The sequence below is a fragment of the Harpia harpyja genome, chromosome 7 (assembly GCF_026419915.1).
Source record: "Harpia harpyja isolate bHarHar1 chromosome 7, bHarHar1 primary haplotype, whole genome shotgun sequence".
Lineage (NCBI taxonomy): Eukaryota > Metazoa > Chordata > Aves > Accipitriformes > Accipitridae > Harpia > Harpia harpyja.
The window spans coordinates 3,719,219-3,734,543 of record NC_068946.1 but is presented as its reverse complement, the minus strand read 5'-3'; the positions used below and the strand labels follow the sequence as shown (position 1 = coordinate 3,734,543).

General features: G+C 44.9%; 1 protein-coding gene across 1 annotated transcript in view; it reads right to left on the bottom strand.

Moving 5' to 3' along the window:
• The window catches only part of ACAP3 (ArfGAP with coiled-coil, ankyrin repeat and PH domains 3), a 101,908-nt gene that overhangs the window by 25,744 nt on the left and 60,839 nt on the right, over nt 1–15,325 (bottom strand). Inside the window, exons 6-10 of the mRNA XM_052791602.1 lie at nt 13,560–13,743; nt 9,272–9,316; nt 8,735–8,830; nt 8,318–8,392; nt 6,971–6,982 (exon numbers count right to left, since the gene is read on the bottom strand). Of these exons, the coding sequence (XP_052647562.1) occupies nt 6,971–6,982; nt 8,318–8,392; nt 8,735–8,830; nt 9,272–9,316; nt 13,560–13,743 (412 nt within the window). The remainder of the gene's footprint in view (nt 1–6,970; nt 6,983–8,317; nt 8,393–8,734; nt 8,831–9,271; nt 9,317–13,559; nt 13,744–15,325) is intronic.

Below are 15,325 nucleotides of genomic sequence, written 5' to 3'. Positions count from 1 at the left end.
CCCACGGGGGTCCTCTTCTGCAGATATCTGTCACGTACGTGTTGCAAACAAAAGCGAGAGGGAATTTTCCTCTAACGTGTAGATTTTGAATGTGTGCTTTTTGTAGAGCTGCTCCAAAGTGATGATTCTATAAATTTTTGAGAATCTGCACTGTTTTATAATAAATAATGCAAACATCCAGAAATCTGGACCTTGTCGCAAAGTGCACAGGAAGTGTAGGGCAAAACCCTTCTAAGCACTTCTTAAAAATGACCACTTAGCTGTGCTTCACTTTGTAGCAGAGGTAAAAATAAGGGGGAGGGTCTAAATATAATCACCCGACTTCTTCAGCTGTCCTTACATAATCAAGCAGTGTGATGGTAAGAAGGATATATTGCTGATGAGTGCAGGAGGAGCAGATGGGCCATATGCGTCACTAGAGTAAATCCACTAAAAACCAGTGGAGTCAAGCCAGGTGTGAATTTAACCTCATTGAGTCTGTATTGTATTACACCTCTCTACAAACTGAATGGCTAAAGCAGAACAGCTGAAGGCACATGGAGTTGTTCCTTGCTTTTGAAAGAACTCTAACCTGCACCAAGCCCAGTTTTAGAAAGAGAAAATTATACACAAAACCACCAAGCACATATACAGCTAAGACAACAGAGAGCCATCTGGATGATTGTCCAAACATAGAAACACATTGCTGGGAAGAATGGCTTGTGTTTGCATTACTTTGAAGATATTTCTCTTCCTTGTGCTCTCATTGGTTAGGAAACATCCCCAGGACAAATTCTGCTCATATTTCTGCTGGTGTAAATCCTGAGCAACTCCACTGCTATCAACAGAACTACTGCAGGGCACTTGAGGGCAGAATATGTCAACCAGAGCTGTAAGGTGGATTTGTAAAGTAGGTACAAATCAAGGGAAAGATCCAAGGGATAAGGACCAGTCTGCCTTTTCTCCCCAGGGCATGCAGCAGTCTGATCCTCAGGGCCACCGTGTTCCATTCCATTGCACTCTGCTTGGAAGCACCAGAAGTCTTTGCTACAAAGTTATTGGGAGTGTTGAGAGACCAAGGAAGCAAGGGAAAGGGGAGGGTGAAAAAAATCCAGAAATTAACACCTGATCAGTATCGTTTTTCCTTTCGCTGCCAGGCAAAGGCCAAAAGGAAAATGTACAGAAATGGCTCTGGAGCTGAAAGGCAAAATCACAGCAAGTGCAATTGTGAAACTTCCAGCACACCAGAGCAAGCTTAAACTATGAGCCTAAACAATGGATTCCTGGGCACATCTTCTTGCTGTAGCCCATACAGGGAACCTTCTTACCACAGCCATTGAAAAGAAAGGACAAGTTTCTGGAAAAAAGAGTTACAAGAACATCTGTTGAAACCTGATTCCAGGTCAAAGCTAGCTTAGAAACTGTCTGAGGAGATCATCTTGCCAATGGTGTTGAAACATCATGGTAGTGTGTAGCCACAGCTGGATACACAACAGATGTGTGACAATGAATCCCCTTAACTGGCAGACTTGCCCTTAATGTGTCCCTGTATCTGTTCTATTCATTGACACAAGAGGATTTTGATCCTGTTAATTCTGGGAAATAAGTCAAAGGGTCTGGGCTGATGGACATGGCTCCTGCTAAGCACATCATCAACTATGCCACCAGTAAGTCTCTCTGAGACTCTTACAAGGGATGCAGCGCATCTGTGGACTGTCTGATCCACGTAGAAATAGGAAATAAAAACCTTCTAGCCTTGTAAGCCAAGCCGCGATGTCTGGGAGGTGCTGGTGGAGGAGGAATGTGTCACCCATTCTACAACATTCAATGTAACTTTCTTGATTCAAATCTTACCCTTGACAAAGCAGGGTAAGAGAGTGCACACGTATCCTTTCTCTTGTCCCCTCTTTTTCCATTTCCTGCTATACATGAGATTTTAATAAATCACCTTTTACTGAATTCTTCCCATGATTGCAATGTACACTGAGTAGGCAAGTCTGCTCTGAATGAGTTTGGACTGATTTATTAAGTCTGCATTTAGCATCTCATTGTCTCTGTAATATGAAAAAATGCTTGACACAGAAAAGGCTTCCTAGGATTGGTATCTGAATGGCTTTGGCTACAACTGCATATGCGATCATGATTAGCAACAGCAGTGACACATTGAATCACACATTGGTAAAATAAATCAGACGTCTTCCAAAATAAGAAACCAGATCTCTGCCATCATCTGCTTCTCTATCCTTCACTGACTTTTAGTAAATCACACCAATCTTGTCTCACTGTCCCCTCCCCTTCTCAGTCCTGTCACTCTTAGTTTACACTGCTGCCTGGGAACTGATATTCTTTTAGAAATGACATCACAATGGTTTCCATGGGAGCACATTGAATGCTGCTGAAGCAACAATGAAGTAACACATTCCAAGAGACACATCCATAGGGATGTAAAAAAGGATATTAATGCAGACACTTTCAAACCAGCAAATGGAAAGCAAAATCCCAGCACAGGCACAGACCCATGAAAGAAGAAAAAAAAAAAAAAAAAAAAAAGAAAAAACACTATTTGGAGGTTGCCTCATGGCCCACTCACTTAAGAACTCCCTTGTCCATCTCCACACAGCATGCACAGAGACTGCTTGCATTGCACAGGCCAGACAAGCTCTTCCAATTGCTCCTGTGAAGCCAGCTTTTCATGCAGAGAAAATGGCTGATAAAATTAAATAAACCTCCAGCTTCAGTGAGCTGACTTAATATGAAGAGCAAAGATGCTCCCCAACAGCCTGGAATCCTTGGGCAGGGCAGGAGGGTGTCTTAAGTAAGGAGCCCTGCCTGAGAGCATACCCACTGAAGTAGGAAAGTCTCGTTTATAGGTTCATTCCTGTTCCAAAGAGCACAACACCTGGCTGCGAACAGATAGAACCTTTCTCTAAAATACCAAGGCTTCCTTAAAATTCTTTAAAATACATCACTATGGCAATGGCCCTCCCTGAAAAGCCATAGCATTACTCCCTCACTGTATCAATTCAATGTGGAAATAATGATACTGTCCTTTTCCGTACAATGTTTTGATTTCTACTGATAGAAGACACTATCAAAACTAGGCAACCATGACCAGTGAATCATTTCAGTTCAGGTGTTTTTTAGATATTCAGAGAAACATATCTTACTACCAAACTTCCATGTTATTTTATTTTGAAATCAATACCATTTAGGATAAGCGACAAAACATGCAATACATGCTTTCCCTCACAGAAGACAAAGGCTTTATACAAAAGTGCCCTCTTTACTTAAGTAATCAATGATGCTCAGTATTTAACAATAATATTATGTACACTCTAACAGTATCACGCATCGAAAAGAACTTCTCCTGGAGGTGAGTTGAAAGCTGTGACAAGTTTGGCTATTCGATTCTAAAGAGAACATAATTCAGAGAAATATTCACATTCCCTAAAGATGCACACACACCCCTTCCACACAAACACTGGTGCGTGCACATTCTGTTCTCTTCTGGTGCCTGAATATATTTCAACCTTTTCTCTATCTGGCTATTTTTACCTCTGTGTATATACTGTGTACAATCCAAGACCCTCAGAGGCAGATGGAATTTGGAGGAGGGCTTCCCCACCTACATTCCCATTCTGCGCAGACAGCTTTCATTCATTCCGGCCAAATCCCATTTACAGACCTTTTGTTTCTTGAATTTCCTAATGCCAAATGATCTCCTTGCTCTGCAGATTGCCAGCAGATGATGCACAGAGATCTGTGCCCTGCCCCAGAGCTTTTCCATCCCAGAAACAGAACCAAACACATTTGCTCTCCTGCAAATACTAAAGCTGTACTTGCTTTTGGGTCACATCAGCAAGCAAGGTCCTACAGGCACAATCCTTGCTCCCCCAGGGAAAAGTGCCCTCTAAACTTTCTCCCCAAGTCAAACCAACCCTGCAGGAGTCTCCTTACCAGGAGGTATTCAAGCCTGCCGAAAATCTTCATGATGTCAGCTGCAAGGGAGGTTTTGCTGCTCTTGCCTAGAGAGCAGGGAGCAGCTCTGTGTGTCCTCTCTCTCTGTTCGCTCTCTAGAGTAGCATCTCTGCTAAGCACCGTGGGCTGGCAGGGAAGGAGGGATTTCTTTTTCAGCCCCTTCTCCTTTACCCCTCCTACTCCTTTTTGGGAAGCTTTAAGCTCTGCCGTTGGCTCCTGTCAAAGCAAGGGGCACTAGGCGAAGGAAGTCTGCTGGCCTCTGGGGACCACCTGCTTACCCCCCCTCTCCTGCCTCCTATTCACAGTCAATCAGCTTAGAGCAAGGGCTAATTATCATACAGCTGTCATGGAGGCACAGAAGGGAGTGGGAGAAGCCAGGCAACACAGAGCAAAGTTGACAGGAAGATGCTCACCGAATGCCTCCCTGACCTTAACAGAGCCAGGCTTGTGTGCCTTTAGCAGGGTTGGCTTCCCCCAGCTTCTTGGAGCAGAGCCACCCTTTGGCCAGTAATTCCACCCCTGCTCCACTGCAGCCACAGGAATCGGGGTGTTGAAGTGCCATATGGCCCCTGGTTTGTTAGCTACCAGCTGGACTAAATGAGGCAGAGAGCTCTGCCTTGGCACTTCATCCTCCCTGTGCAAACAGGCAACAGAAGCACAGTTGCTTTCCCTGCTACTCCAGACCACGGAATAGGTATGAGTCTGCAAAGGAGCTTTTACATCGCCCTGTATTCTTCCACTTTCAGAGACTGGCCTGTCAGTTTTGATGCAACAGAAGGATTCAGGAAGGTCAGGATCTGTGAGGGAGAACTGGTTTAAACGTTAACATTTCTCTCCTCATTCCCCATTGGAAAAAATTCCTAGGCCTGCATGTTCCAGTTCTAAGTTCTCCAAAATTTTTCTCCTAAGTGGTCCAATCTGCACCAGGCCCTGTGTGTCTTTGTGCATCCATCTGAAGCAACTGAGCCTACACAAAAACATACAACCTCATTACATGTGTGGTTTAAGACAATTTCGTTCAACGCACAAGAGAAATGTGGGAAGCTACAAGACTGTCTCCTCAACCTTTGCAGAAATGTATTCCATACTGCAGTCCTTGCACACATGCATCCCACACACAGTCAGGAGAAAGGCACCCCTTCGTGCTGAAGCTCTCCTCTCTCTTTACACAACAGAAGGATAACTCAAATATTTATTGTAGCTCATAAAAATTGAGACTCTTCCTTTCCTCTTACTGATTTTATTGGAACCCTTTTTATATAAGTGAGCGTTATTTTCATACAAAGTGTGAAGCTGCAAATGGAGATCTTTAAGGTTTTGGAGCTGGGAAGGCAGAGAGCACAGCGGTTAAAATGACAGCTTGAAATGATAGCTGCCCTAGAAATCTGCCTCAAAGGTGGCAGATGTTCCATGAGGGAAAATGGGGAAAGGGTGACATAGGAAAAAGGCACCTAAATTACAGTATCAAAGAAAACAGTCAAGATTTGCGCTGAGTTTTTCTCTCCTTCCAGATTTATTTTAAAACAATAATGAAACAAAATGCCACACACCACTTCCTTATGAACTTGGCTATTCAAAGGCTGCCCTCCATGCCTCACAAAGCTGCCCAAAGACAATTCAATTCCCATCTTCAGAATCTGCACAGCTCCCCCACCCCAAGAACACTTCAAAATGTATTATTTAAACTGGATTCCCTCCCTTTCTGTCATGCCTTAGCAGGCTGTTTGGGAAGACACTGTGTTGAGGAAAAAAGGGTACTTCTGCCACCACTCTCTCATTAAGCACAACTAAATCTCCAAAGTTTTCCAGAGACCAGAGGGTATTCTGGGCTCAACATGAAGACATATATTCAAAGACATCCTGTGCTCCCTTTGGAGGCAGCGAGATGCTCACCAGATGCAGAGTGCCATGCTCCATTGCAAAGGGAGGAGCAACACTGACTCAGAGTAGCTGAAAAGCAGTCTCATAACATTTCCAGGCAGGAAGCTTTAAATCCTAAATTGCAGTAGGGATGTTCAGCTCTCTTACAAGCTGATACACACAGAGAGACACAGCTCTATCCACATGTATCCTGATGAAGAGTAATCGCTCCTTCTCCTCTTGGAACCTGACCTCTGCTTCATTCCCTGCTAGTCCAGTCAGCAAAGCCACATAAAGAGATTTAACTGAAATGCACTGCGCTAGAGAGATTTTCCATGTTCCCTTGAATGAAGTCATCACTCCAGCAGAGTCCCAAGGGAGCTGAGAGTTCACAAATGGATTTACCCCTCCCTCAGAACACTTAATCAAAGGGAGCATATGCACAGGCCGATTCACAGGGAATGTCTGTCATTCTGGTTTCAAATCTGGTTACATTTCCATTTCATGGGTTATGACACTTTTGAGAGAGAGCATTAGCAAGAAAACAACAGCCACTTAGATTCCTTCTGTTGAGAAGTATTGATCCACACAAGTGCCTGCCAGATATGGACTCCTTAGCGATTCCTACTCAGAGCTTGGTTCATGAACAGCTATTTCTCAGGGCTCTCTGAAATCCCCTCTTACTGTGCCCACAGAGCGTGACAGTTTTTGAGAGAGAGAGAGAGAGAGCGCGCGCGCGCGTGTGTTGAAAGTCCACCAACGCCCTCTGTTAGGAGCCTGTGCAGCCAATTCACCTCCACCAGATCCATGGTCCTCAAAGGCTCCCAGGCACCAAACACGCATTAAGTGCCAGCCAAGTACTGCTGCCACTGCAATACTGAACTGAGTCAAGACTGACTACCATACAGAGTAGAGGGAACTGAAATCTTATTTTAGCACAGGACTGAAAGCAACTTTGATGAGGATGAAACTAAACTCACTTGAACCTGGGCTTTAAAATTACATCTCCAGCGTTCAGGTTACAGCACTAATGCTATGGCAAGGTTTCTTTGTTTTGTTTTCAAAGGCAGGACTGAGTAAATATCCAGAGCAGCAAGGTGCTAATTCTGAGAAATGAAGATGTCAGAAGAAGGAAATACACGTGGGTACTCACCTGCAGGAGGGTCTGCAGGGGCAGGTCAGCAATCCATGAAGAAGAGAAGGAAAAGAAGAAAAAAAAAAATTAGTTGATGTTTCTTCAAGCCTCAGATTTGGAATCATTCCCAGATGAATGGTCTGGAAAATCGGAGCCCACATTAACCAAAGATGCCTCCTTATTGAAGGCTCAGACTTGTTTGATAATAAATCCTATTATCTTGCCCATTCATGGTGGTTACTCCCAATTACAGCAGGTGAGAAGACACACATAGTGGGTTACCATAGCTCAGCTGAAAACAACAGCTTGCTCAGCCACAGCAACTCTATTGCTTTGGCCCCCACGGACCTTTCCAAAGTTATGCTGCTCAAGGCTATAGCCATGTCATGTCACGGGAGCTAAGCAAGAATCATCTGAACTGCAGTTTGGAGCAGACTTGCATGAAAGGAGTTCACTGCAGCACACTCCTCTCAATAGCAGCGTGGAGTCCTGCTCTCTCTTCCCCATGACCCGTTAACATCACTTCAGTGCAGTGTGAGCTCCCTATGAATGAAGAAAAGGCCCTGCAGCAAGTCTTGTCTATGGGTACCAAAGCAGTGCATCCACTCATTCGTCTGCTGGATGACTTAGCAGGGACTCTGGCCATCTGGTTGGGTTGGGCACTCAGGCATGCTGCCATATTGCTGCCTCACTACGGGGCAAGGCAGTGAGAGGCAGGGAGAAGTGTCAGAAGGGACACGCTAATATTGCAGTAGCTGGAGATCACAGGGCTTGCCAGATAAAAGCTAGCTTGCTCAGCCAGAGGAAGGATGCAAGATGGGGAGGGGAGAGAAGAGAAGAAAAAAAAAAAAAGGGTGGGAGAGAAGTGCTCTAACCTCTCCCGAAAAGCAGCTCTCCTATGCAGTCAAGTTGTTTTCAGAGGCAATTACAAACTACATTCACTCCTTTATCTCAGAGCCATTTACAGAACATGAAACTTTAAATCCTCCCACATCCTCAGTAGCAAAGAGGGAGACAAAGCATAGAAGGAAGGCTTGCTCAGAAGCAGAGCAGGTCAGCTGCAGAGCTAGGACAACAATCCAGGTGCCCTGACCCATGGGGTACCCCCATGTCCCTCTCCCTTGTGTACTCAGATGTATCAGTAGCTGAATGCCCTGCATTTGATCAGGCCTACCTGCTAGCTAGACCTCCCAGCATCCACAATGTTATTACTTTCACCTCAGCAACTTCTGCTGCTACTGCTCCAGGCTGTGAAAGACTAACTCAGCAAGGCCCCTCATCAGATGGCAATTGCCACTGTGATCCGGACAACCGCACTGATGGAGGGAAGTGCTGCTTGCACAAAGCTGCAGCCCCAGGACTCACCCTCTGCTGTATCAGTGCATGCTTGTGCTCCATCTCCCTCTTCTCCACTGCAGAATCAATCACCAGCTGGTCCAGCTAAAGGCAGGGAGGAGAACACCGGGTATAAAAGTCAGGAAGGAGGTTTAGGAGCCACTGTCCATCTCTGCTTCCCTGCTCTGAGATTACACCCACCCCACCTAACATCGTAAGTCCCCACAAGAGCGGAAAAGGGCCGTGTTTGGGTGTGCACTGAAAGTAACCATAGCTCTTGGCTGTCACCCCGTAGTGCAGCATGGCTCATCCAACATCCAACAAGCATGATGCTCTGACCGCTCCCTGATTACCAAGTATGGCAGCTGAATGGGAAGGAGGATGTCCTTTCAGGGTGAAGGGGTACAAACAGGCAGATCGAGTCAACCATATTCCCCGTCTCCTCACCTCTGTGGCTAGTTTCTTCATGTAGGGATCTAGTTCATGGAGAAGACTGTAGCCCTGCTGGAAAAAGGTGTACTGAGCATGCATGAAGGACAGCATCTGGGGAGGGAAACAACAGCAAGGTCAGAACAGGTTCTGGGACAAAGTGAGTGTGAAAAGTCCTTATTCCTTATTACCCACAAACAAGCCTCTTCAAGGTCTAACCCTTTCCCTTCCCAAAGCAATCTATCCATTAGATGCCTCTCCCTCTTCTTTCTTCCTCTCACAAATCCTTCCGCACTGTCAGGTAACCCCTGTTGTGAGCATAAAGCAGTGTCCTTCACCCCTGAAAGTCCCCTCCGGTTCTGGCCTGTGGAGTATCTTGCTGGTCCTTTGTTCTCCCCTCTTGTTAGCATACCTGCAGCCCCCAGAGCAGTCTCAGACAGTATCTCCAGGGCAGACCGAGAAGTCAGTATGTCGACCCATGCAACCTGAAATGGAGAGGGCTGCCTTTCATTGAGTCACTGAGAGCAGCCACAGGAAAACACAGAGAGCCCTTACCGCATCCAGTATTTCAAACTTCTTCTTGGCCTGCAGGACGTTGATCTGTGAAGGAATCGAGATAAGACTCTCAGCATCAGCAGCATTAAGCAGTCCGGCATGGAGATCTACGTACAAACAACTTGCTGCGATACCCCTAGCAGCAAACCACAAACTATTCAAGGACAGTTCCAGAAAGTTAGTTTCTGAGAAGACAGTTCTGGTGAGTTCAAGGTGGAATAAAAAGGGAAACAGCATAGATGCATTTTCTGACCTGGGCTGCTACTAATTAAGGTCACTGCTAGATGTATGGCTGTACATAGGCTGACAACAAACAGTGACCGCAGAGTGCAATTTGGTATTATATGAAGGAGATGTTTAATCTATCAGGTCACTGCTTTGATTTCTCTTAGCAGGCTGAGAGGTACCAGTGTAGTGTTAGGGTTTTTTCAGTAATTGTAGTGAAGCCAGCCAGGAAAGTGTGGTACCTGTGGGAGGGCTAAGTTCTCAGTGTGCACACCCTTTGCACACCCATTTTTCTTGGAGAAAAGCACATGGCTGACTGCCCTAGAGACCATCACATCCCTTCCACACAGAAGCAGCAGCAGCTCAGTATTTCCTGTGACAGCCCTGATGTGCTTGGGCTCCTGGGATGGAAGAAAAGCCCTTCCAGCACATTCAGTCTTACACCTCCTCCCTGGACACGGAAGGATTGCAATACCTCTTGCAACAGCAAGATAGCATTGCTTTGGAAACACACCCTGCTACTGCAAAAGAACCAGTTTGGAGTATTTACTGTAAGGATAGGAAAGCCTGGCCATTCCTCGAGTCCTCCAGCAGGTGCTTAGCAAAGTGGCTGTAGAAGCTCATCTTTGACACCTCAGAGTTCACTGCCTGCATCTTTGTTCAGGAAAGTCCCACCTAAAATCCCTGCCGTAAAAAACCTTGAGCACAATACAGCAAGGTGCTATGTCCCGATTCTTTCTCTCTCTCTTTCCAGTATTGTCCTATGACACTGGGAAAATGAGTGCTAACCCCTACTCCATGCAATTGCACAGTTACAGCATGTTTTGGAGTGAACGGCAATCTTCACGCTGAAATGAAGAATAGGAAGACTGGAATAACCCAGGACTATGAGGTATGTAGGAAGAACAAGAAAGGTAGTATCTGTTTCTAATGTTCATCACTCTAACAGTAAGACTACACCATCAGCATCTCTTAGAAACAAAGATAAAACTATTGCACATCTCCTTTAACTGGGGACAAAGGCAAACTCTGTGAGACCTAGTATGTTTCTCTGATACTAGGCCACGGATCTGGAAGTGAAAAATATCCTTGAGATTTAAAAGTAATTAAAAAAAAAATGCAAGAGGCTGAGAACTGACCCAGGAGAATAGAATTTCAAAAGTAAAAAATGAATAGCACATAGTTACCTAATAGCTTGCCCAGAGACCCCATGAGCTACACTGGGAAGTCGTACAAGTGCTGCAGTTAGCACTAAAGAAACTGTCAAATGTAGCAGAAGGTTTTGATGGGGCTTCAGCTGTCAGTATCATGAATAATGTGTTACCATGACAGAAAATTTGTTCCAGTGTGTTAATAACTCACTTATAAATGCCACATCAGTTTGCTTAGAAGCACAATGCTTGCAGTAACTGAACCTAAAACTAGATAAAAGTCACCAAAGGGCAGCTTGCTGGTGCTTGTCACAGTTCTGCTTGGAACACTATCCGTGAGGCATACCACGATCAGCCTCCAGATTCTGTACTAGGCAACCTGGTCATCAGCTCCAGCAATACAGGAGGGGAGACAAAGTAATTCAGGTATATCCCCAGCCTCCTAGATACCTCTTTTCTGCATCCAGTGTACTAGGTTAAAAAAAAAAAAAGAATAAAAGAAAAAGGACTGGAACTAGTAACCATGCTTTATATCAACAGATAGTTTACTCCACAGCAGTAACTCCTCCCAGCCATTTATAGCCATAAACCAGCCACTATAATAATGGAAATGTGCTACATTACAGTGCAAAGTCTTGCCCTGAACTGTGCTTTACTGGGTCCTGATCCTTTTGGCTCTCTTAAAGGTATGCAAGTAATCCTTCAAGTTTGACCATGCCAATTTCAGGCCTGTTGACAAAGTCAAAGACGATGAAGATGAGTTCTGCAAGATGCAAAAAGTGCAACAGATCCACAAAACAGGGTCTGTCTCTCTGGAGGCTGGAGAGAAAACAGAGGGTGCTGGTTGGAAGATTTTCTGCATGTAGCATTTGCATGAGGACCAAATAGGACTTTTCTGCCAATACACTGCCCTCCATAGCTGATTCCACCATGGTAAATTCTGGGACTTGATTTTTACTGTCAGCCAAGTTGTCCCTTTTCCCAGGTATCCGAGTTGGGATTTGTGGTGGGAGAGCTTAACTTAATGCAACTAGGATATAGTTTTAATTCATTATGAGGGGTGCCCTTCAGTTGTGTGGACATTTAAGGTCAGGAAAAGATCTCCTTTCAGATATAAGAGAGTAACATGATAAGTCTCCTCACTATATTCTTAATTAAATACCAAAGAATGCCTGGACAAGCTCATATCTACGCATTTCAAAACTGATGGATTTAGACTGGTACCTTGCAGTGGACCAACAGGGAAACCTCCCCCAATATTGGGTCAGCACATTAAAGGAACTCTTACTCTTTGTCAGTGGGAGAAATGGAGGGAGCTTACTATAGTGTGACCTTACCAGCAAATACAGTTCCATTCATGTCTAAATCCTAGATGCAAAAAATTGCAAATCCTAAAGGAGGATCAATGACATGCATGATTTATACTTTAAATGGAAAGCATTGTCTTTCTATCCACAGCTGCCAGAGCATGTGACATCAGAGACTACCTCATGATCAGACAGAACATGTTGGCAGATGGTCTTAGTTCAGTGCTGCAGGAGTGACAGCTAGTGGAGACACACGTGGATCAATATTAACACTGAATTTGTCTGCTTAATACACCCGCTGCCTGAAAGGAGAGACCTGACATGAAGCCTATGAATGATTCAGAGAAAAATCCTTGACCATTCTGGGTGCAGTAAGTGAGTGCTCCTGCAGGAAATCTCCCACTGGGAAGAGAAATTCAGTCTAAGGCAGTATGTTTAATTTCTCTTACTGAAAAAAAATGATTAAGACTTCCCTTCTCAGGTACACTGTAGCATTTTTAGGAAGGAGAGAACACGTCTCAGACATGAAGAGTGATGTCAGTGCCACACAAAGGCATAAACATAGGTAAGCACACATTCCCACACAGACTCATAACATAATACAGGTTGGAAGGGACCTCCCGACATTATCTGTCCAATTGCCTGGGCAAAGCAAGACTGACTTCAAAGTTAGACGAAGTTGCTCAGAGCCTGGTGCCATTGACTCTGAATCTCTTTGGGTCCCTGTTCCAGTGCTGCATAACTCCAAAAACTTTTTTGCCTTGTATTCAACTGGAATTGTGACTGTTGCAACATATGCAGGCATGCACTGTGCACATACATATACATACCCACATACATTCACCCAGATGCATATTCACACACGCACACACATCCATCTGGAGTTTCAAGCATGAACACAGGTACACACACATGGATGATTACATGTGCACACAAATCCAGCCATTTATCCTTAAGGACATGTTCTACATGTAGGAGCAGACAATGATTTGCAAGAGAACACCTGACAGTGTTGTGTTCAGTCCCTCACTTTCAGTAGTTTCATGACACTGCTTTGCCAGACTCTCTGGAGAGTTATAAAGATCAAAGCAGCTAAGGATTTGGGGAAGAGCCTCCCCTCTCTTACACCACTTATACTGATATCCTGTGACTGTTTCAAGCGGATGTGATCAGCTACAGAAGTCATAGCCCCACCAGTGAAGGTCCTCTCATGCCAGCACAGCCTACTCTTTTATATAGACAGGCTGGATTGTGCCAAAAAGCAGCTCAAAGAACCCTGGGACCTACTGCAGTACAGGGCTTTGCTAAGCCATACATGGGTTCATAGTGGTTCAACTAAACCAGGGCCTGGAACTAGAGCAAACCTTGGTGGTTTCATGCTCCGTCACACACCAGTTCTAAGGACTCCCTGCCTCAGGCAGCAGAGGGCAAAACATCCAATGGCTTAGTAATCCAGTACCCTTTTGAACCCAACTGTAAGACCCCACCTGCCCTTTCTCATCCCTCAACTTCTTCATTCCCTACAGTAGATTATTTAGCAATTTGCCTGTGATGTCTTGTTCTGTACTGGGAAATCCAGTCAGAGCTGGTGGCACAGACACCAACCTGCAACACGTAGTCTAGGGCCAGATGCCGAAAACACTTTCTGGTTATGGTCAAGGTGCCTGTTGCCTCCTCCACTTCATGGGGCTTGTGCCGAGGTGCCTGGGCATTCTTCACCAGCGAAATCTCCATGTCCTCTCGCACCTTGTCAAACTGCTTCTTGGTTTCCTTAAACTTCCGGACATCACTGGAACCCAAAGAAAATGAGATGGTGAGAATCATTGTTGCAAAGCAGCCAGAATATTGCTAATACCAGCAGAGTGGGGAGAGGTGCAACCAGATACACGACCATCACTCAGAGATCCTGCTCCAGATGCCATTAGGATCCTAACGCACCCCACCAAGCTCCACCATGTCCAGGTGGACTGACTCCAGATTAAGCTCTAGACAGTCTTTCTTTAGAGACAGTTGGCAAGGAAAGATATTGGACCTTACATACTGCCTTCAAAGCCTTAACGAAATTCTCCAAGGACAACATCCAGAAAGCCAGGCCAGATGGCATCCAGCCCTAAAGATAGTCCACAATAATCCTCAGAAAAAGTGGTGAGCAGACCATTTCAAAACCTACCTGTGAAAACACATGCTTCATATTTCACTTTGTGAAAAGAGTAAAATCAGCTACTTTTCAAACTCAGGACAGTACATTCAACTAGGGCAGTCAGGCCGTTCATACACATCTCTAGCTGATTCTGTCTTGTCTGACTGTAAAATCCAGACATTCGACTATTCTTTTCCCCTTTTATAATAGGCACATTTATTAACAGTTGCATTCAGAAATACATGATCCATAATATGAACTTTCAGTTTTATTTATGCCTAGAGACCTCACATGGGATCAGGGGTTTGCTTTGCAGGGGCAGGTGGGAGGTTATAAAGACATAGCAACAGGCAGGTTTTTTTGAGTTAGTTCGGTTGGTTTTTTTAATTAACTAGCAGGTACCATTCAGGCAGGACTTGATCTGAGCTGCATGACCACAAAGAAGTGAAGACAGCAATTCCTGAAGATCAGCTCTTACAAGTAGCCCTGGCTTCTCAGGAGTTGAAAGCAGCAATACTGACTTACAGCAGCTGTGACACAGACACTTATTTTCTGTCCAGGGGAGCTCTGTTTACCTCAATTATAAATTGTCATAACTTAAAGTAGTTAAAAACTGTTAGTAAATAAGTAGCATCCACTTATTCTTTGCCCTAGGGAAGATGAAGAACCTCAGTTGAACATGACAGTCAGACAGTAACTACTGAACTCTGCCCTGTGGCAAACTGTTTGAAGTTGCATATACTTATGTCTGGATCAGCCTCTGGCCAAGAGAATCTACCATGAGCAGGTACAGCAAGGATAAATGAAAACAGAGGTGATTGGATTACTGTTCTGGTGGTTGTTGCTTCTTCACACTGCCCTCAGTGCTCAGGGCTGCTGAGTTACATGGCCATCTAGCTCCATTCACAGGAAAACAACAGGGTCACTTCTTGCATTTTTGGATCACTTGCAGCAAAGGCTGTGGGGATTTTACAAAGCTTTTGATCCAGCTTTGGAGCAAATAGCTTCCTCATCTGTGCATATCCCCAGTGGAAAGGAGCAGGAGTTTGGAGGCATGTGATACTGCTGGAAATTCTCAGCTAGCTCTAAGCCAGACTGCAGCAGCATGACTGCAGCCTCAAGACTTAGCTAATAAAACCCTCCTACTCAGCAACGTCTGTGGCTTGGTAAGATGCTAAGGCAGTCACAGAGCATTTGGCTACTGACAGCATGGGCAGGGCGAGCTGTGTGT